This window comes from Microcebus murinus, chromosome 8 (genome assembly GCF_040939455.1).
Source record: "Microcebus murinus isolate Inina chromosome 8, M.murinus_Inina_mat1.0, whole genome shotgun sequence".
Classification (NCBI taxonomy): domain Eukaryota; kingdom Metazoa; phylum Chordata; class Mammalia; order Primates; family Cheirogaleidae; genus Microcebus; species Microcebus murinus.
The window spans coordinates 74,961,496-74,983,789 of NC_134111.1; the positions used below are offsets into that span (position 1 = coordinate 74,961,496).

At 34.7% G+C, this 22,294-nt stretch overlaps 1 protein-coding gene, 1 non-coding gene and 1 pseudogene across 4 annotated transcripts in view; 1 reads left to right on the forward strand and 2 right to left on the reverse strand.

Annotated features, from left to right (window-relative positions):
• CATSPERT (catsper channel auxiliary subunit tau) overlaps positions 1 to 22,294 on the reverse strand; it is a 185,603-nt gene that overhangs the window by 161,097 nt on the left and 2,212 nt on the right. For all 3 annotated transcript variants that reach the window (XM_076005813.1, XM_012738994.3, XM_012738993.3), the window contains exons 2-4: positions 13,359 to 13,445; positions 11,928 to 11,979; positions 10,456 to 10,601 (exon numbers count right to left, since the gene is read on the reverse strand). In XM_076005813.1, coding sequence (XP_075861928.1) covers positions 10,456 to 10,601; positions 11,928 to 11,979; positions 13,359 to 13,445 — 285 coding nt within the window. The remainder of the gene's footprint in view (positions 1 to 10,455; positions 10,602 to 11,927; positions 11,980 to 13,358; positions 13,446 to 22,294) is intronic.
• Positions 1,138 to 1,254, forward strand: LOC142872804 (U5 spliceosomal RNA). Its single transcript, XR_012920890.1, has one exon. It is a non-coding gene; the product is annotated as a U5 spliceosomal RNA (small nuclear RNA).
• Positions 6,024 to 7,562, reverse strand: LOC105856955 (procathepsin L pseudogene; annotated as a pseudogene).

Below are 22,294 nucleotides of genomic sequence, written 5' to 3' on the forward strand. Positions count from 1 at the left end.
AGTCCCCAAAGGCAATCACAGCAGCAACAAAAATAAATAAATGGGACATGATCAAACTGAAAAGCTTCTGCACAGCCAAAGAAATAGTCATGAAAGTAAACAGACAACCTACAGAATGGGAGAAAATTTTTGCATCCTACGCATCTGATAAGGGGCTGATAACTAGAATTTACTTAGAACTCACGAAAATCAGCAAGAAAAAATCAAATAACCCTATTGAAAAGTGGGCAAAAGACTTGAACAGAAACTTTTCTAAGAAGACAGAAGAATGGCCAACAAACATATGAAAAAATGCTCAACATCTCTAATCATCAGGGAAATGCAAATCAAAACCACAATGAGATATCACTTAACTCCAGTGAGAATGGCCTTTATCAAAAAGTCTCCAAACAATAAATGTTGGCATGGATGCAGAGAGAGAGGAACACTCCTACACTGCTAGTGGGACTGCAAACTAGTTCAACCTCTGTGGAAAGCAATATGGAGATACCTTAAGGCGATACAAGTGGATCTACCATTTGATCCAGAAATCCCATTACTGGGCATCTACCCAAAAGACCCAATGACACTGTACAAAAAAGACACCTGCACCCGAATGTTTATAGCAGCACAATTCATAATTGCAAAGCTGTGGAAACAGTCCAAATGCCCATCAATCCAAGAATGGATTAATAAAATGTGGTATATGTATACCATGGAGTACTATTCAGCTCTAAGAAACAATGGTGATATAGCACATCTTATATTTTCCTGGTTAGAGCTGGAACCCATACTACTAAGTGAAGTATCCCAAGAATGGAAAAACAAGCACCACATATACTCACCAGCAAACTGGTATTAACTGAGCAGTACCTAAATGGACACATAGGAACTACAGTAATTGGGTATTGAGCAGGTGGGAGGGGGGTGGGGGGCGGGTATATACATACATAATGAGTGAGATGTGCACCATCAGGAAGATGGTCACGCTGGAAGCTCAGACTTGGGGTGGGTGGGGGGGAGGGGCACTTTATGAAACCTTAAAATTTGTACCCCCATAATATGCCGAAATAAAAAAAATTTAAAAAAAAGTATCTAACCTATATTAATCAGAATTCCAGAAAAGAAAATAATCATGAAAATGAAGCTGATGGCTTTATACTCTGGTTTCTCTTCAAAACGAATAAATCTTTCGCCTTTTACTAAAGATTTCCGTGGAGAGAAACAGTTATGAGTTGGTAACCAAATTTTTTGAAGTCTTGCTTAGGCAAGGCTAAGTAAAAAAAAAAAAGAAAATGAAGCAGAGAGGCAGTATTTGAAGAAATAATAGCTAAGAATTTTCCATAACAGATGAGCATCAATAATCCAGTTTAACCCTTTGCACTGAGATGTCGAGTGAGATTCGACACGGTTAGCAAAAATTATAGAGATTAAAATTACTCTTTGAATGTATCAAAAATTTGAAATATAAAAAATCCAAATAAATAAATTTGTATGAAAAGCAACTCCAGTTTTTTATTCTACTGCCGCACTTTGTAAAATCTGGGGTATTTTAAAAATTAAATCTCAAGTAGAATAAAGGAATCAAGAAAAAAGCAAGCGAGTGCAAAGGGTTAAGCAATAAATCTCAACACAATAAACAGAAACCCAAATACAGACACATCAGAGTGAAATTAGAAAAAAGAAAAAAAAAAAACACAACACATACAGACACACACATACACACAGAAAAAGATACATTATTTTCAATGGTGACAGACTGACAAGTGATTTCTTTTCAACAATATGGAAACAAGGAGATAGTGGGATGATACTTCAGAAAATAACTGCAAACTTATAATTCTATAATCAATAAAAATACCATTCAAGAATGAGAATAAAATAAAGACATTTTCAGGCAAACAAAAACTAAATATGTCACCAATTGACTCTCATAGGAAAAAATCTTAAAATAAACAGTTTAGACAGAAGGTAAGTGATCTGAGTAGGATGATCTGAGCTGTAAAGAAGGTTAAAGTGGCAAATGTGCAGGTAAACGAAACAAATATAGAGTAAATTAAATAAATACAAATTACAGTTCAGATGATTAAAAAATACAGCAAACATAAGACAACAATGACACATTAGTTGAGGGTGATAAATAGAATTAAAGTTTCTAAGAGCCTTGCTTTGCCCAGGAGGATAAAGGTATTGTTAAACATTGGATTTGATAAGCTTACATAGTATAATTTCTATGATAACCATTTAAAACAAGGGAGAAAAACAGAATGAAATTTTAAAATACAGTTGACTCTTAATAACATGTGAACTGTGTGGGTACATGCAGATTTTTTTCAATAGAAGTTACAGCAAGTGTGCCTGTATCTCCTACCTCACCTTCAACCTTCTCTACCACTTCTGCCTCTGCCACCCCTGAGACAGCAAGACTAACCCCTCCCCTTTCTCCTCCTTCTCAGCCTACTCAACATGAACACAACAAGGATGAAGACCTGGATGATGATTCACTTCCACCTAATGAATAGTAAATATATTTTCTCTTCCTTATGATTTTCTTAGTAACATTTTCCTTTCTCTGGCTTATTTTATTATAAAAATATAGTACATAATATATATAACATACAAAATATGCATTAATCAACTGTTTAAGTTGTCAGCAAGGTTCCAATCAACAGTAGGCTATTAGTAGTAGTTAAGTTTTGGAGGAGTCAAAAATTATAGGTAGATTTTCGCTCTGTAGGGGGTAAACGCTCCCACCTTCAAGTTGTTCAAGGGTCAACTGTACTCAATCCAGAAGAAAATGAAATGAAGAAAAAAGAAGAAGAAAAACCCATATCTTGATTGGGAAAAATAAAAAGTTAAACTCAAATCTGTCATAATGACATTAAATAGACTAAACGGCATTGTTAAGATACAAAGATTGTCACATGGATTTAAAAATCCAATTATATGTAATTTACAAAAAATAATCTAAAACATAATGTAATTCATATTTTTAAATATAATATTCTATTTCATGTATACTTTCAATTTTTTGGCACAGTTATTTATATGTGGTATTCTCTTACAGTTTTGTAGCTGCCTCCATATTTATACCTATATTCCAAATTTTACATAATTTTCTTGATGAGACTTACCAGAATTGTGTCTACCGTATTAGTTTTATCATCAACTACCTCTTATATTCTTACATTTCTTTAACACTTCCACTGTTGTAAATAAATCATGTATTTATTTTCTTTTTAATTTCTTCCTCCTGCTTTCCTAAGGTTTTACTGTCATTTTCATAGTTTTCAAATTTAAAGCTAATTTAGTTTCTACTTTCTTTTCCCTCCATCCTTCCCTCCTTCTCTCTGGGTTCCTCTTTCTCTCTCTCTCCTTTCTTCCTTCCTAATCCATATTTGTTTTATTTTTACTGGTTGCTCTATGGATTATAATACAGATCCTTAACGTATCACAATATATCTTAAATTAAAATTAAACCACCCATGTATATTAGCATAATTCTATTTATACCTCATCTTTTGTGCTATTCTCGCCATATATTTCACTCCTATATATGATATAAATCCTTCTATTTATTGTGATTATTTTAACCACTTCGGTACGAGCGTTGACTGTAGTTGGTAGCCACAGATGAACGCCCACAGCGACTTTAGCTGACAGCCGTGATATGACTTTTCTAATTTTTCATTTATTAAAATAAAATTGTGAACATTTAAAAATAACATAATGAAAACATATATGTATATGTTACCTATTCTGATTTACATTACAAGTAAATCTGCCTGTAAACTAAACAAGCTTTCAGTGCTTTAAAGCTTTCCTCATGACACAAGAGCAAAACGGATTCGTCGTCAATGCACAGCACAAGCTATCGGGTGGACTATGAGTGCCGGCTGTGGGCAAGGTTTCGTGGCCAGTGAGCGCTGCACCGAAGTGGTTAAACACTCAATGGTCTTTTGGAGAAAATATTTAAAACAGTCTTGTATTTTTAGACACAGATTTACCATTTCCAGTGCTATTACTTCCTACGCATCTGGGTTTCTATCTGGAATAACTTCTCTCAAATCTGAAGTTTTCTTTGACATCTATTATAATGCAGGTCTTCTAGGTACAAATTCTCACAGCTTTTGTCTTTCACCATCTTCTTTTTTATTTTTATTTCAGTATATGATGTTGAAATGGTACAAATGTTTAGGTCACACATATTGCCTTTGCCCCACCCAAGTTGGGGCTTCAAGCATGTCCATCCCCCCAGATGGTGCACACCACACCCATTACGTATGAATATGCCCATCCCTTCTTCCCTGCTCCCACCTGCCTGACACCCAATGAATGTTACTACTATATGTGCACATATGTGTTGACCAATCTGATGATTTCAGCATCTTCTTGATGAATATTTTCACTAGATACAGAAATCTAGGCTGACTGTCCCCCCCAGCACTATAAAGATGGCATCCCCTATCTTCTGACTTCTGTTGCTTCTGATGGAAAGGCAGCTGATATTCTTATTGTTCACATGAATGTAATGTGGTTTTTCTCTCTGGTTGCCTTTAAGATTTTCTCATTATCTTTGGTTTTCAGCAGTTTACATGGGATATACTTAGGTATAATCATTTCTGTAATTATTTGCTTTCAAATAATTCAAGGTTCACTTTCTTGAATCTATGGATTGATGCCTTTTATCAATTTGGGAAAGGCTGGCCATTAGTTCTTTAAATATTTCCTCTTCTCTCCTTCTGTAAATTGAGTGATAGTGTCTTACCAGTTTATTCCATTTCTTCAATCTTTTTCTCTCTGAGCTTCAATGTGAATAATTCCAATTGACAGGTCTTTCAGTTTACAGATCCTTTCTCCTACTCTGTCCAGAATACTATTAAGAGCTTCAAATGAATTCATTTCAAATATTGTTATTTTTTAGATTTAGAATTTTTACTTGGTTCTTTTCAAAGTTTCAATTTTCCTTAAAATTCCCATCTGACACTCATTTTACCCACCTTTTCCACTTTGACACATTTATAATAGTTATTTTAAAGTTCTTGTCTGCTAATTTGAACACCTGGGTCATCGTGTGGGTTCACCTCTATTGACTGTTTTTATTTCCCCATAAGTAGTAATTTTTTGGACATTATAATGATAGATACTCTGGATTTTTATGTCTTGCTCGAAAAAGTATTAAGTTATTTTCTGGAAGGCAATTAATTATTGGCAGATTAATTACTGGCATGTTGATCCTATGAAGGAGGCTTGGTTTGAGGATGGGTCTACTTCAGTTTTTGTCCTTGATCCTGGGATTTAACCCTTACCCTTAGAACATGGTCCTTATTCCTAAGTCTTGGCATTTCTGGGATCTCAACTGAATATTGGGAATATTCATTGAGGTCACTTCACTTCAGATGAGTCAGACTCTAAGGATTTTGAAATCTCTATTCAGTTTTCCACCCTCCAGCATGTCTTCTCTGGAGCTTCTTCTAAAGGCTTGCCTTGTACACACACAATTTAGGATTCAACCAAGAACCTGAGTGGGATACCTACACAATTTTGGGCTCCTTATCTGCTGCTCCCTCTTCACTAGTACCCTGCTCTACAGACTCCGTCCCCCTTAAATTGTCATCTCTGTTTCTTCTTCTCAGCCTCTGCTTCTTCCACCCAGCAAGACTGCCACCTTCTACTTGGGTTTCATTCCTTGTACCAGAAACAATGCCAGACAGAAAGTTATAATAAATGTGAAGCTCACCTCTTGTGCTTCCCTTCTCTTAAGAATTGTAACCCTCTGCTTTCCATTGTCCAATGCTAGAAAATAGTTCCTTTGTATATTTTTCTCAGTTTCATAGCTGTTAAGCACAGGAGAATAAATCCAATGCCAGCTATTGCAGTATGGCCAGAACCAAAGATCCACTACTATTCATTCTTCAATTTGAGTTTTAACATTACTTACTCAACAGTTTTTTTGAACAATAAAACTAAGTTAAATCCACTTACTATTCTTTTTTAGTTCTTGGTCTATATGGATTTTTATTTTTTTATTTTTTTTTTTTACATCTGAAATTAAGTTGTATTTAAACAGGTAAAAATTTATACATCCTCTTAAAAACAAAAATCCAAAGTCAGTAAGTGAATTAATAATATTAATACAAACATAATGATAGCAGTAATTAAAATAGAGGTAACATTTTACCAGTGTTCAAATGTCATGGAATTCAAGTCACACTTGGATCTTTAATGATTCAAGTGTGCATCCCACATGGTAGGGGCTGGTCAGTTTTAAGATAAAATTCCTCCTCTGGACATGCTGTCCCCAGTCGAGTACGCCTCACCACTGCCTGCCGGCTTACACGGTGGGATAGCTGGCTGCTGTGGCGATTCCACAGTGGTTTTTCTGGTCTTTGGCCATCTTTACGTAACCATCCATGCCTCATTCTTCACCCCAGCTGTTCTTCACCAGCCAATATTTATTGCTACCCGATTCTGCTCTTTCAAATCCATAGCCAACCACCAGAACACCATGATCCACGTCTTCACTGCTGCAGTTTGGCTCAAAATAAATGCCTTCTTTATAGAACTGGAAGGACTCATGGCCTGCATCGATGGCAACAGAGATAGGCCCCACAGTTGCTACTGCCTTCATCAGGGCCTTCTCCTGTCTAGGGATGTCCACGAAGCCAGTGTCATTAGCAACAGAATACTCAGGCCTGTACTTACAAGATTCATCCACTGCCTCATATGGATAGGAGTCCTCAGAGTCCAGGCCTCCGTTCTCCTTAACATACTGGAAGGCATAGTCCATCAGGCCACCATTGCAGCCATCGTTGCCTTGAGGCCGAGAGCAGTCCACCAGGTTCTGCTCACTCAGTGAGACAAGTTTGCCAGTTTTCTGGAACATCTGTCCTTCAAGGGCACCAGTTGCACTAAAAGCCCAACAAGAACCACACTGACCCTGATTCTTCACAGAAGTCACATAGCCTTTCTCTCTCCAGTCCACAGATTTGGGGACCTGATGAAACAGAGGCTCTCGGAACACTTTTCCCTTCTTGTGCTTCTGGTTTCGAAAGCCATTCATCACCTGCCCGAATTCTTCATTAGTCATGTCACCAAAGGAGTTCATTGCCATGGTGAAGCCGTGTTTCCCTTGGCTGTATTCCTGATTGTGCAGTTCGATCATTTTCTTATTCTTCTTCCACACTGCTCTCCTCCATCCTTCTTCATTCGTGTGGTATTGTTTTCTGTGCTTTGCCTTCCACTGACACCACTGTGCATCTATACTGCAATCAAGTGTTGGAGCAGCTGAGGTTATTCCCACGCAAAAGGCAGCCAGGATGAGTAAAAGATTCATGTTTCAAAAAAACCTCCAGGCTGGCAGAGCTCAGGGCAGACGCCCGCGCTCCCGGGAGTCACTCCCACTGCGTGACTGTGTCCCTGCAGGGGGTCCCGGCCTCCAGTCCCTGTCGCTGTCCCTGTCCCGCCATGACTGGGCCTGGTCTGGGCCGCTCACCCGCTCCCGGCCGCGCAGGCGCACTCCGCAGACGCAGCTGCCGGGCTCCGGAGGTCCGCGGTTCTGGATTTTTATATTTAACCTAGATCCATGCTGTAAGTTTTAGCAAATTAAAGTCCTAAAGTATACATAATATAATTTTATTGTATCTTAATTATAGAGCATAGTTTAAAAAGTCAAACAGTACTACAATGGTTAAACAAAGGAACAATTTTTCCCCTCCCACCTATATTAATCATGTTTTTTTAAAAAACTTTGTATATTTTATGATGTTTTGATATCTTAAAAAGCTCTCTATGAGAGAGATTTCCCCTCCCAGGGCTAGCCAATTCCTAGAGAAGCAAAGGCTTAGCAGGAAGCATATCTTTTATATGAAAACCAACCAATCTCAAGTCTATAGCTCCAACCACCTCCTTATCTAACTCTCACACACCAAGTCTGTATTTCTCCTTCCCTAAATTATCCCAGGGCCAGGTATTAGAAGACTAGAGATCACCTCTATAGCCCAAAGCCCCTGGAATTATTCAAATTAGCTAATCCTAAACTGTTTGCCCTGCTTTGTTTTTCCCACAGAAACCCCAAAAAGGCTCTGGCCTAGACTCTCCCCTCCCTCCTGCCTGCTGACCATGCTGATACTTCTCCTGTGGCCCTTGGCATCGTGTCATGTAACAAATGTAAGTAATAAATTCTTGTTTCAATGGCAGCAGCTTCTCTACATTGTCACTCAGTCATGCCTCTCTCTATAAATTAAATCCTGGGTATAATTTTAGAATATCACCCTACCCACTCCCTAATTTCCATTCCTCAGAAGTCACCTTTTCAAACTTATTAATGGATTTTTCTGGATTTTGCCTTCATGTTTCAAAGTAACATGCTTATTATTATTTATTGATTTTTTAGTTTTAAATACTATTGACTGCTTATTGTAGAAGAAAAATATTAGCTCTCAACACCCTATCCACAAAATTTTCATATTTCTCTTCTCTCCATTCCTGTAATATATAACACGCCTCTCTGTTAGATCAATACTTACTGTTTATATTATTTTATATGTGTAACTGTCATCCAGAGTTTAACAATATAGTTACAGTGACTATATTTTCTTTCCTTTATCATTTAAAAATTTTCCTGGAATTAACATGTATCTTTCTTTTTTATGTTTCTTTGTTTGCTTATGCAATTTTCTATGTAATTATTACTAAGTAATTCCCAAACTTTCTAAGTCAATTAAAACTCTCTCCTCAATGTGCTCAAATTAATAGTGCCTATTTAAATAAATACAGGGAAAAAATGTGATTATGCTAATGAAGATAAGTACCGTATTATGTACTTTACATTATTTTCCAGTATTAAAGTTTCAAGTTTAATTTAAATTTATTTAAATTATTTATTTATTTATTTATTTATTTTGAGACAGAGTTGTGCTTTGTTGCCCAGGCTAGAGTGAGTGCCATGGCATCAGCCTAGCCCACAGCAACCTCAAACTCCTGGGCTCAAGCAATCCTGCTGCCTCAGCCTCCCGAGTAGCTGGGACTATGGGCATGTGCCACCATGCCCGGATAATTTTTTCTATATATTTTCAGTTGGCCAATTAATTTCTTTGTATTTTTAGTAGAGACAGGGTCTCGCTCTTGCTCAGGCTGGTTTCAAACTCCTGACCTCGAGCAATCTACCCACCTCTGCCTCCCAGAGTGCTAGGATTACAGGCGAGAACCACTGCACCCAGCCTAAATTATTTAAATATCCCCCAAATTCTTGAGAACTTGCCAATGAAGCTTAGGGAAACTATTTGAAAAGTAAAAGAAACAGTACAGATCACCTCCAGCAAAACTATGCCTTCTTTCTTGTTGCTGTTTTTTAAACCTATGCTCAAAAGACTACATTTAATACTTAATACGTGGTGGACATAGTGACCAGTCTAAGCAAGAGCTAGACCCCATCTCTACTAAAAAAATAATAAATTAGCTGGGCGTGCTAGTGCATACCTATAGTCCCAGCTACTCGGGAGGCTGAGGGAGGAGGATCACTTCAGCCCAGGAGTTTGAGGTTACTGTGAACTAGGCTGACACCAAGGCACTCTAGACTCTGTCTTCAAAGAAACAGAATAAAAACAAAAACAAAAAAATCTTCAACATTTAAACAAAATAAAGTCTGTAAAAAAATATGGAGCATAGAGGAAATACTTTAGGCTTTCACTAAAATTCAACTAATGTAATAAAACTATTAGGAAACAATTGGACAAATCAATGAATCCTGCAGCTGCATGGAATAGTGTTACTCATTTTAAAGAAAGCCTTGAAATACACTGAAGATTCTAAGAAGCTAAACTGTAAACAGAAATATAATAAGTTCAGGTATGTGAGAGGCAGTTTAATGAAGTGTGGTCTGAAGCCAGAATGCCTATATACAATTCCACCACTAATTAGCTCTATGACCTTATGAAAGGTCTTTAACCACACCTTTAACCTGTTTCTTCATCTGTAAAATGAGGATGATAAGTGTGTGTGTGCATACATGAATATATATATATATATATATATATATATTTATTTATTTATTTTGGGGTCATTGTTATAAAGATTCAGTATGTTAATCCATGCAAAAATAATTAGAGAAAGTCTATAAAAGGGGAATACAGGAGAGAAGAGAAGGAAAGGGGTAGGAAATGAAAAAGAAAATAAGGTGGAAGACAGTAGATGGGAAGGAAAGAGTAAGATAGAGAAAAATACATGTATAATAAACACCCAAAACTACAGACAGTAACATCTCAGGGAAGAAGTCCACCAAGATTACACATTTTGCAGTAAACTGTGTATTAAAAAAAAAAAAAAAAAAAAAAAAACAAAAAAAACACTACAGCTCATTGTATCAAAATAGAATACTGTAAAATAACCATTATTTAAAAAGATATTAATATAATTAGCGTAAATATTTGAAACTATAAAGGACAATCTAATATATAGAAGAGATATTAGCATTACCTGTACAGAAAAATACTTCACTTCATCAAACTTAATTGCAATGTTCTTTTCATTGTTTGTGGATGGCAAGCTCCAAATTCTTGTATCTTTCACAACTTTGTTTATTGAAATGCGAATGAATAATTCAGTGTAATGTCGTAAATTGACTGAAAATAGAATCATATTTAGGAAATAAGTTCTGTTGTAATTGAACAATCACCCATAATAAAAATGAATCCATTAAATAATTCAGACCAAAACCTAAGAATCAATCAAGTACATTAAGCAATAGAAAAAAGTCTTTTAAAATAGTATTTTTGCCCATCACTAGTAGACACAATATAAGTAGGAAAACAAAGTTGACTCTGCCTTAGATCACTTGTCATATTTTTATCCTCACATTTCCATCATAATTCCTTTACAAATTTTTCTATATATGTATTAATTTCAAGGTGATTTCAACTATATTTGCAAAATATAGTTGAAATATTTTTCTAAGTATAATTATGTAGAAATTCAAAAAATTAGAAAAATATGTCACTTGAGAATAATTTATTTTAAGATAAGAGCAAAGTGTTCTACTCTATAATTCTCTTCAGTATATACTTCATTTATATTATATCGGTTTGTGTTGCTATCCATGAATTAAAACAATTTTGTTTTCATGATTTAACTAATTATCTTCAAAAATCTCTTTATCCAGAATTCTTTTTAAAAAATGTTTATGTAAGAAGGGAACACCAAATCTCCATAATGAGATTGGTCTTATAAAAATAAGCACTCAGCTTCATTAAAGGCATCAATATAAAATATTAATAAATCCTTTAAAAATGTTTAAGAGAAGTACAATTATTACTTAAAAATAAATTAGCATTATTATACAAGAAGACATATATTTTTCCTTTAACATATATGGTGATTGAGGTGGATTATAGATGGCCGAAAATCTTTTGTTACTCCCACACCAAAAAGTGAAGTTTATTTCCCTTGCCATTTAATCTGGACTGGCCCTGCAACTACTTTAACCAGTAAAATGTAATGGAACGTGACTAGGATGGGCACAAAATTTAAGGGGATATCAAAAGCTTGAGTAATCAAGATAAATTATATATATATATATTACAGTAATATATTTTTTAATCAAAATTAATGCAGAAAAAAGAAAGATAATGGGACTACATGGAAAAAGAGAAAGGTTCAACTATTTCAGCTTCCCAGCTCGGTCTAGTCTTCCGTGCATCCCCACTAAAACACTGGACTTGTAAATATACCATTTCAGATATTCCAATCCTTTGAAATGCCAGATGACAGCAGCCCAAGCTGTTACACTGTGAAGCAGAAGTACCACCTAGTGAATGCACAGGTAGTGATTGATAATAAAATGGTTCATGATTTAAGCCACTAAGTTTTGGAGTGGTTTGTAAGACAGTAATGGATAACTGAAACAGTGAGATATAATTATACTATGATTCTTAAGTCGAAAGAAAGGATACTTTTAGTTGTAAAATGTCTGCAATTCCTTATATGAACAGCCAGGCAGCCAACCTACAACAATCAAAACAAAACACAGATGGTGAAAGTACATTTTTGAAAAGTTAACTTTTCTTCCACTTTACACTGAACTCTATTTTTAAAAAACAATATTTCATGAGAAATATTTCATGAGAAATTTCTCATGAAATATTGTTTCTCATTAGAAATATCTAGTTAATACTAACAGAAAACATCAGAAAGCAGAAATACAGAATAAAAATGGGCAGGGTGTGTTCAAAGTAAACCCAAAATGAACAAGAACACAAAGCAAAAGAATAATTCATTGTTAACTTAAATCTGATCATCACTCTTTCAATCATTTTTATTTTATATTAGGTAAGAACTAATAAAATATAGCATCCTGCATATAAAAATAAGAAACATGCTTTGTTTCAGACAAGCTCTTTTATCTAGTATCCTAAAACCACTTCATTCATTCGACAATCATTCATTGGCTATAACATGCCAGGGGCTATAAAATATCCTCCCTTGCACAAAGTTTTCCTAAATGTTAGAGAAAGTTGTATCTTGTGCTTTACCATAAAATCAAATACAAAATGAATGCAGGAATAATTGAATTCTAAGATGAGTATTAGCCAAATATATTTAGCCATGTTTAGTCTTAAAAACCATGTAAAAACAGCCGAAACATTACATTAAATATTGTATATAATAGGAGGTAGAGATGAGGGACAAGAGAAATTCTTATTTCATACCCAGTGACTGTTCTGATAGTGTTCAGAAAATAAAGATAACTGTAAATGAATGCCATGATATTTGACAGTTCTATAATAAATGCACATAGATCCTCATGTCTTATTCTCTACTTTGAAGCACCCAATAGCACATTTTTCTGGTTCTCAACCCAGACATTAAGTCCTACCTGTGTGTGTATGTGTGTGTGTGTGTCTGTTTGCCTGTCTGTCTGTCTGTATGTATGAGTGATAAGAGTATGCTTTTGTTTCTGGGAGGGTTTTTTTTGGACAGGGGAGGGGTGCAAGATCTACTTTAGCACAATTCAGCAATAAATCACCTGAAGAGCTCAGTAAAATTACTGACTCCTAGGCCCCTCAGAGACCCTAAGTTAGGATATTTTAAGTGGGCCCCCAAATCAATGTTTTTAAAAAGCATCCCAAATGATTCTGATGTAACTAGATTTTGGAATCCTTAGTATAGAAAACATTATTAATATTTCTGTGAATAAGGATGTTTTCTATAATTTCAGTGATTATTACATTTCTCTGACTCATAAAAATAAAAAAGTCACGAACACATTATGAGAGGACTATTTTCTGCACATACTTCTGATTACCAAATAATAAACATTAATTATTCTTCATATTGAATAATAAATAATTTGTACATGTTTCTTGAGGGTTAATCATACATACCACATCTCCAAATGGTACTAAAGTTGGTGTCTCAGTTGCTGTTACCACTTCATCACTATCATCCCCTTTCAAAGTTTTTCTCAGCATCTATAATGTAAATAAATTAAGACTTAAGAAGGAAAAGAAGAATATAACTAGGTAAACGATTAATTCAACTCAACAATTATTTTATAAGTTTCTAGAAGTACCAGGTACTGTAGGTAATGGGATATTAATATGATTGAGAAACTCATCCCTATCCTCAATAAATTAGCAGAGAAATAAAAATAAACACATTTAAATGTAAAATGTAAGGGTATCATGAAAGAGGAGACAAGTCCATAGAAGTGTGAACAATTAGTTCTTCAGTTTATTAAGAGATTAAATAAATAATAGGATATCTTGAAAAGTTGATAAGGATAGTGTTCCAATTCTGTCCTAGTATAGGAGACACCTTGAATCTGAATGTCTACTCAAATATAACAAGGAGTACAAGTAAAATCACACAAGACACATGCCTCCAGAATTAGTAGGAGAGAGAGTGTCACAACCTTCAGATTTCCTGTAAGTAGAGAAATAAAATACAAATTCCAACAGAGCTCTCACTGGAACTTCTGTAATGATTACAAACTTCCGTGGATAGAGAACAGGGAAGAGAAATCTTAAGAGACTGGAAATGAGCAGAGGAGTGGGGAACATGAAACACAGACAAAATTATCCTGAGGAAAAAAATTCAACCCTAAGTATAAAATTGTGAGAACAGGTCTAGAACTTGGTAGTTCACAACAATGGCTATAGAGAAAGGACCTGATAGAGAAGGACTGGAAGTAGATTCCTCAGATGAGCACTGCTGCTGGCAGGAAGGAGACAGAGAAGAGGTATCCCTTGGATACATGGCAGAGAAGAGAAAGAAGGATGTAAGAGGGGGAAATTAAGGACACCAGACAAAATAGAACTACAGGTCACGCTTACTCTTTCCCCTCACCTACTATTAATTAAAACTTTGTCCATTTAAGAAATTGCATTTCAATAGACTGAAAGAAGAGGGTACAGTTAAACCAAGCTCAAGAAATGACTGGGAGTAGGCAAAATCAGACCAACCCCAGTGAGAGCTATTATATTTTAAAAAAAGGGGGGGGGGGAGAAATCTTCAGCTGATAAAAATTCTCCCCCCAAATAACCACAGAACAAAAATAACTTATAAAATAAAATTTCAAACTGAATTAAACATTTTCAAATAACCATTTGGAGATTTTTTTTAAAAACCTACAATCACAAATTCAATAATTAAAACAAAGATCGACCAAAAAGAAGAAAGAAAAAATAAAATGAGTGCTGATCAACTCAAGGAAAGAAATTTTTTAAAAAGACAAGCCATCTCAGAAATACAGAATAAATTGCAAGGTGGCCAAAGTAGCATTGATCAAAATGAAAACTTGATATGGGCCATTGCAAAAGGTAAGAAACCAATGAAGAGAATAAAAATGAGATAAAGGAAGAAATATATAGTCAGAGAAAAGTAGCTGAACTGGAAGGTAGGGCAAACAAGAAATCCTTGAAGAAGAAAAACAAAACAATGAGAAAGAACTAATATTTAAAATTATAATCTAAGAAAATTTATAAGCATTAAGAGAAAAATCTACATATGAGTAGGACCTACTATGTGTCTGGGAAAATTATCAACTCCAAGACATGTCCTAGTAAAATTACTAGACTTTATAAAAACATTTTTCCTCCAGGCAAAATAAATATACCAAAGAAACTGAACAGAGAGTCTAGACACAGACCCACACATTTATAGACACTTCATTTGTAACAAAGTTGGGACTGTAGAATAGTGAGGACAAGACACTCTCAGCTGGGATACCTGGAAATATCTGTCCAGATAAGAATGAGAAGAAGAAAGAAAAGGAAGAGAAGAAGAAAATGAAGAAGGGTGGGCAGAGATGAGGAGAGAAGGTGAAAGAAAGGAGAAAGCCTGACCTGTACCTCACACCATACACAAAAAAAATCAGTTACAGGTGAACTGTGAATCTCAATGTTAAAGGCAAAACAATAAAATAATCAGAAAATAATATGGGAGAATATTTTCATGACTTCAGGGTAGAAGATTTCTAACAAAGAACCACAAAGAAAAAGTTCAATATATCTAGCTACATTAAAGTTCATAACTTCTGTTTATCAAAAGACACCACTTGAAAAAGTGAAAATATAAGCCACCAAGAGGATGAAGATATTTGCAACATGTATAGTATATAACTGACAAAGGGCCTATACCTAGATATATACTAATATGCTATATAAATTTATTTACTAATATAGATTTATACAAATCAATAAGAAAAAGGTAGACAACCCAATAGAAAAATGGGAAACAGACTCAAACAGGCACTTCACAAAAGAGTTTATATAATGGCTAATAAATGTTTGGAAGGAGCTCATCCTCATTAGTCATCAGTGAAAGGAAACTTAACACCACAAAGAGATACCACTACACATCCCTCAAATGGCTAAAAATAAAGACTGACAATACCAAGTGACAATAATATGGAGTAACTAAAACTCTAATATCCTGCCAGTGGAAATATAAATTAGTATATCCTCTTTGAAAAACTGTTTGGTATTATGTACTTAAGTATAACAGACACATAATTATAAGCCAGGAATTCCATTCCTACATATATTCCCAACAGAATGCATGCATATGTATACCAAAAGACATGTAAAAGAATGCTCATAGTAGCATTATTCATCATAGCCAAAAACTGGAAACAACCCAAATATCCATTAACAATATGATAAATAAATATAATATGACACATTCATACAATGGCATATCACAGAGCAAGGAAAATGAAAGAACACACCTACACACAACAACATGGATGAATCTCACAGACCAAATATTAAAAAAATACACATTTGTAAATGCACATGAGAAACTCTGGAAAAATATATCATATGCTAGTTCATAGAACCAGTATCAATATAACTTTTAAAGAACTGAAATCATATAAAAATGTTCTTTCATCTCAACAAAATTAATTAACAAACAAGAAAACAAGGAAATTTGGAAAATACACAAATGTTAGAAATTATAAATACATTTCTAAATAACCATGGGTCAAAAAATGAAAAAACAATGAAAACCAGAAAGTATTTTGAGCTGAATAAAAATGAAAACACAACATAAAATTTATAGGATTCAGTTACAGTAGTGCTTACAAGAAACTTTACAGCATTAAACATCTATATTAAAAAATAAGAAAAATCTCAAATCAATAACTGAAGATTCTACCTTAAGACACTAGAAAATGAAGAGCAAGTTAAACCCAAAGTAAGCAAGAGGAAGGAAAGATAAGAACACAAATGACTGAAATTTTTAAAAAGAAAAAAAAATCAATGAAACTAAAGTTTGGTTCTTTGAAAAGATCAACAAAATTCACAAATCTTTAGCTAGACTGCTGAAGAAAAAAGAGAGAAGACACAATATCAAGAATGAAAAAGAGACACCATTACTGACCTTACAAAAATTAAAAGTAGTATAAGGGAATTCTATTGTATTACTTCCTGTGGCTGCTATAAAAATTACCACAAACTTGGCTGATTAAACAACAAAAATTTATTCTTTCAGAATTATACAGGCCAGAATTCTAAAATCAGTATCACTGTGCCACAATCAGTCAGCAGGGCCATCATCTCTCCAGAGGATCTAGGGGAAAAATCCATTTTTATCTCTTCCAGCTTCTGGTGGCTGCCAATATTCTTTGGCTTATGGCTATATCACTACAATCTCAGTCTCTATGATCACACTGCCTTTTCCTTTCCTGAGGGTGTACTTCTGAGTGTATCCAAATCACCCTTTAACTTTCTCTTATAAGGACATTTGTGATTTTATTAGGGCCCACTCAGATAATCCTGGATAATCTCCCCATCTCAAGATCCTAAATTTCAGTACATCTGCAAAGTCTATTTGCCATATAAGGTAACTACTACAACTATAAACAATTTTATACTAACAAATTAGACACTTTAAATCAAATAGAAAAATTTCTAGAAAGATACAAATGACCAAAAGTGACTCAAGAAGAAAAAGAAAAAGAGCTATAACAAGAAATTTAATTAGGAACTAAAAATTTTTCCACAAAGAAAAACCCACACCCAGATGGTTTCACTGGTGAATCCCATCAAGCATTTTAAAAAGAAATAATAGGGAAGTGACATTAGCAAGATATCAAGATATCAAGATTCTTCCTCCTGCAAAAAACCATTAGCTATCCATAAAAAAATTTTTCAATTTTCAACTAATTTTCAACAAAGGTACCAAGAACATACACTGGGGAAAGGACACCTTCTTCAATAAATGGTGGTGGGAAATTTGGATATCCATATGCAGAAGAAAGAAACTGGACTCCTATCTCTCACTATATATAAAAATCAACTCAAGATGGATTAAAGATTTAAAAGTAAGACCTGAAACTATAAATCTACTAGAAGATAATATAAGGAAAACATTTCAGGACATTGGTCTAGGGTAAGATTTTATGGCTAAAACCTCAAAAGTACAGACAATAAAAACAAAAATAGACAAATGGGACTATATTAAACTAAAACCTTGTGTAGAGCAAAGGAAACAATCAACAGAGTGAAAAGAGAACCTGTTGAATGGGAGAAAATATGTGCAAATTATTCATCAGACAAGGCATTAATATCTATAATATACAAAGAACACAAATAAATTCACCAAAAAAACCCCAAATAATTCCATTAAAAAGTGGGCAGGGCAGGTGCAGTGGCTTATGCCTGTAATCCTAGCACTCTGGGAGACCAAGATGGGAGGATTGCTTGAGCTCAGAAGTTTAAGACCAGCCTGAGCAAGAAAGAGACCCCACATCTACTAAAAATAGAAAAAATTAGCTGGTAATGGTGATGGGCACCTGTAGCCCCAGCTACTTGGGAGGCTGAGGCAGGAGGATCGCTTGAGTCCAGGAGTTTGAGGTTGCTGTGAGCTAGGTATTCTAGCCCAGGCAACAGAGCAAGATTCTTATCTCAAAAAAAAAATTTTTTTAATAAAAATAAAATAAAAAGTGGGCAAAGGACATGAATAGACATTTCTCAAAAGAATACATACAAATGGCCAATAGTGTATGAAAAAAATGTTCAATATCACTAATCATCAGGGAAAAACAAATCAAAACCACAACAAGATATCAACTTACCACAGTTAGAATGGCTGTCACTAAAAAGAAAAACAATAGCAGCTGGCATGGATATAGAGAAAAAAACACTCATACACTGTTGGTAGGAATGTAAATTAGTACATCCACTATGGAAAACAATATGGAGATTTCTCAAAAAACTGAAAACAGAACTACCATTACTATCTAGCAATCCCAGTACTGGATATTTATCCAAAGGAAAAGAAATCAGTATATCAAAGGGTATCCTGCATTCACATGTGTACTACAGCATTATTCACAATAGCAAAGACATGGAATCAACCTAATGTCCATCAACAGACAAATGGATAAAGAATATGTAGCATATATATACAATGGAATGCCATGTGGCCATAAAAGAGAATGAAATCATGCCATTTCCAGCAACATGAACAGAACTGGAGTTCATTATATTAAATGAAATAAGCCAGGCACAAAAAGACAAATCTTACATATTCTCACTCATATGTGGACATTTAAAAAGTCAATCTCATGGAGGTAGAGAATATAATGATAGATACTAAAACTGTGGATGATACCTGGGTGAAAGGGGAAATGAAGATAGGTTGGTTAATGGGTACAAACAGAACATGTAAGTTCTAATATTCCAAAGCAGAGTAGGGTGACTATAGTTAGCAACATTTGAAATGTTCACATAAAATGATAAATACTCAAGGTGAAGTATTCACCAAATACGCTGACTTTATCACTACACATTCTATGCATTTAACAAATACTCATATAAACCCCACAAATACATAAAATATTATGCATCCATTAAAAAAGAGATAAAGGGAGTTATTTAACCTGAAATGAAAAGATACTAATTAGTAACATGAAAACATCTGAAAAAAGTATAAAACTCACTGGGTAAAGGTAAATATATAGTCAAATTCAGAATACTCTAATACTGTAAAGGTGGGTTATAAATCAGTTATTTCTAATATAAAGGTTAAAAGACAAAAGTATGATTAGGTATGCATTGTCTGATTTCTTTAAGACTAAGTTGGGCAGTTGATATCTCTGAAATTTCACTTTGACACTTCTTGTTTTATGTTTATTGGGATGGTATATTCTTAGTCTTCAAATGCACGTTTTGGCCTATTATCTTTCAAATATTTTTGTAGAGCAATTTTTGTGAGACCACAGATAAATCAAAAATTCATGTTATTTTCAAATATGAGTTCCATCATGGAACCAATGCAGCACAGACAGTTCAAAATATCAACAAAAAGTTTGGGAAGGATGGGCTAATGAACGCACAGTATGTGGATGATTTGAGAAGTTCCATTCTGGTGATTTTAACCTTGAAAATGAGCCACATGGGTGACCTGAAACCAAGGTGGATAATGATGAGCTGAAAGCTGGAAGCAAATCCATCTCAACCTACTTATGAATTAGCAGCGAGGTTTGACGTTACTATTCCAACAATACTGGACCATTTGAAACAAATGGGCAAGGTAAAGAAGACAGATAGACAGGTTCCACATGACTTAAATGAGCATCAGAAGAGAAATCATCTTGAAACTTGCCTTTCTTTGCTGTCACAACATAAAGGCAAACCATTTCTACACTGTACTATTAAATGTGATGAAAAATGTATTCTTTTTGACAATCACAAGTGTTCGGCACAATGGTTGGATAAAGATGAGGCGCCAAAACCAAGTCCAAAACTGAATACTCATCAAAAAAAGCGAATAGTGTATGTTTGGTAGTCCAGCACTGGTATTATCCACTACAGCTTTATGAAACCTGGTCAATCAATTACTGCAGATGTCTACTGCAACCAACCGGATGAAATGATGAGCATGCTTGTGATTAAGCAGCCGAGATTGGTCAGTAGAGATAGGCCAATGCTCCTGCAAGGCAGTGTTCGATCACTTCACACAAACAGCGCTGCTCAAACTACAGAGGCTGGACTTGGAAGCTGTCATCCACCATATTCACCAGACCTTGCACCAAACCAACAGACTAGCACTTCTTCCAGGCGTTGGACCACTTCTTGCAAGGACAACTATTCAATTCTCAACAAGCTGTGGAAAACACCTTTTGAGATTTATCGCCACTCACTCTCCAGCTTCTTCACTTAACAAGCTACTGTTAAGATTGCAAAACTCTCTCAGTAGTTTAGGCACATACTTCAATTAAATGTACTGATCTTGTTTGAGATATAATAAACTACACTAGATTCAAAATTGGACATTTCATATTTAATTACCTAAATAAAAATAATTATTGTTATAATAATTTGTTAATGGATACACAATATAAAAGGCTATAAACAGTGACATCAAAAACATAAAATGGTGGGGATAATAAAAGGGTAGAATTTTTGTATGTAATTAAAATTAAGTTTCTATGAGCTTATAACAGATTGCTATAAGATGTTTTATGTAAAGTATGAAGTATAAACACAAAGCAAAAACCTACAGTAAATATATAAAAAATAAAATGAAAGTAATCAAAGCATACCATTACAGAAAATCATCAAATCACAAAGGAAGACAGCAAGAGAGGAAGAAAAAAATAAAACAACTAAACAATAGTCAGAGAATAATTGACAAATGGCAATAGTAAGTCCTTACATATCAATATTACTTTAAATGTTAATGGATTAAATTCTCCACTCAAAAAAACATAAGAGTGGTTAAATGGAATTAAAAATAAACAAAAAACAAGATCAAAGTATATGCTACCCATAAGAAACTCACTTCAGCTTTAAAGATACACATAGGTTTATAGTCCATGCAAATGGAAACCAAAAGAGAACAGCAGTAGCTACACCAAATATCAGACAAAATAGACTTTAAGTCAAAAGTATAGGCTGGGCGCTGTGGCTCACGCCTGTAATCCTAGCTCTTGGGAGGCCGAGGCGGGCGGATTGCTCAAGGTCAGGAGTTCAAAACCAGCCTGAGCAAGAGTGAGACCCCGTCTCTACTATAAATAGAAAGAAATTAATTGGCCAACTGATATATATATAAAAAAATTAGCCGGGCATGGTGGCACATGCCTGTAGTCCCAGCTACTCGGGAGGCTGAGGCAGAAGGATCACTCAAGCCCAGGAGTTTGAGGTTGCTGTGAGCTAGGCTGACGCCACGGCACTCACTCTAGCCTGGACAACAAAGTGAGACTCTGTCTCAAAAAAAAAAAAAAAAAAAAAAAGTATAAAATGACAAAGAAGGTCATTATATAACAATAAAGGGGTTGATTCATTAAGAGGATATAACTATTGTAAATATATATGCACCCAATATATCAAAGCACCTAAATCTACAAAGCAAGCATTAATAGATCTGAACGGAGAAATAGCAATACAATAATAGTGGCAGACTTCAATACTCCACTTTCAGCAATAAATAGATCATCCAGACAGAAAATCGATGAGGAAACATTGCATATTTCAAAGCTGCTAAAAGAGAGTATCTGAAAATATTTATGACATATATCACACATGAAGTCTAATATCTCTATAATTAAAGAACTCCTAAAAAATTGAGAAGGGAAAGAACAAAAATCAGATTTAAAAAAATGGCTTGCACCAATTCACATACACACACAAAAATTTTTAAGGGCCTCAAGCATACAAAAAGATATATTATAGCTTATCTCATGACACTCTCTTTCATTCACTACGTTCCTTAAACATTCCAAACTTTATTCTTCTGCAGAAACTTCACACTTGTTTCTTCCCTCTTAATGCTCTCCCCCTCCAACTCTTCAAACCATTAGCCCCTTCTC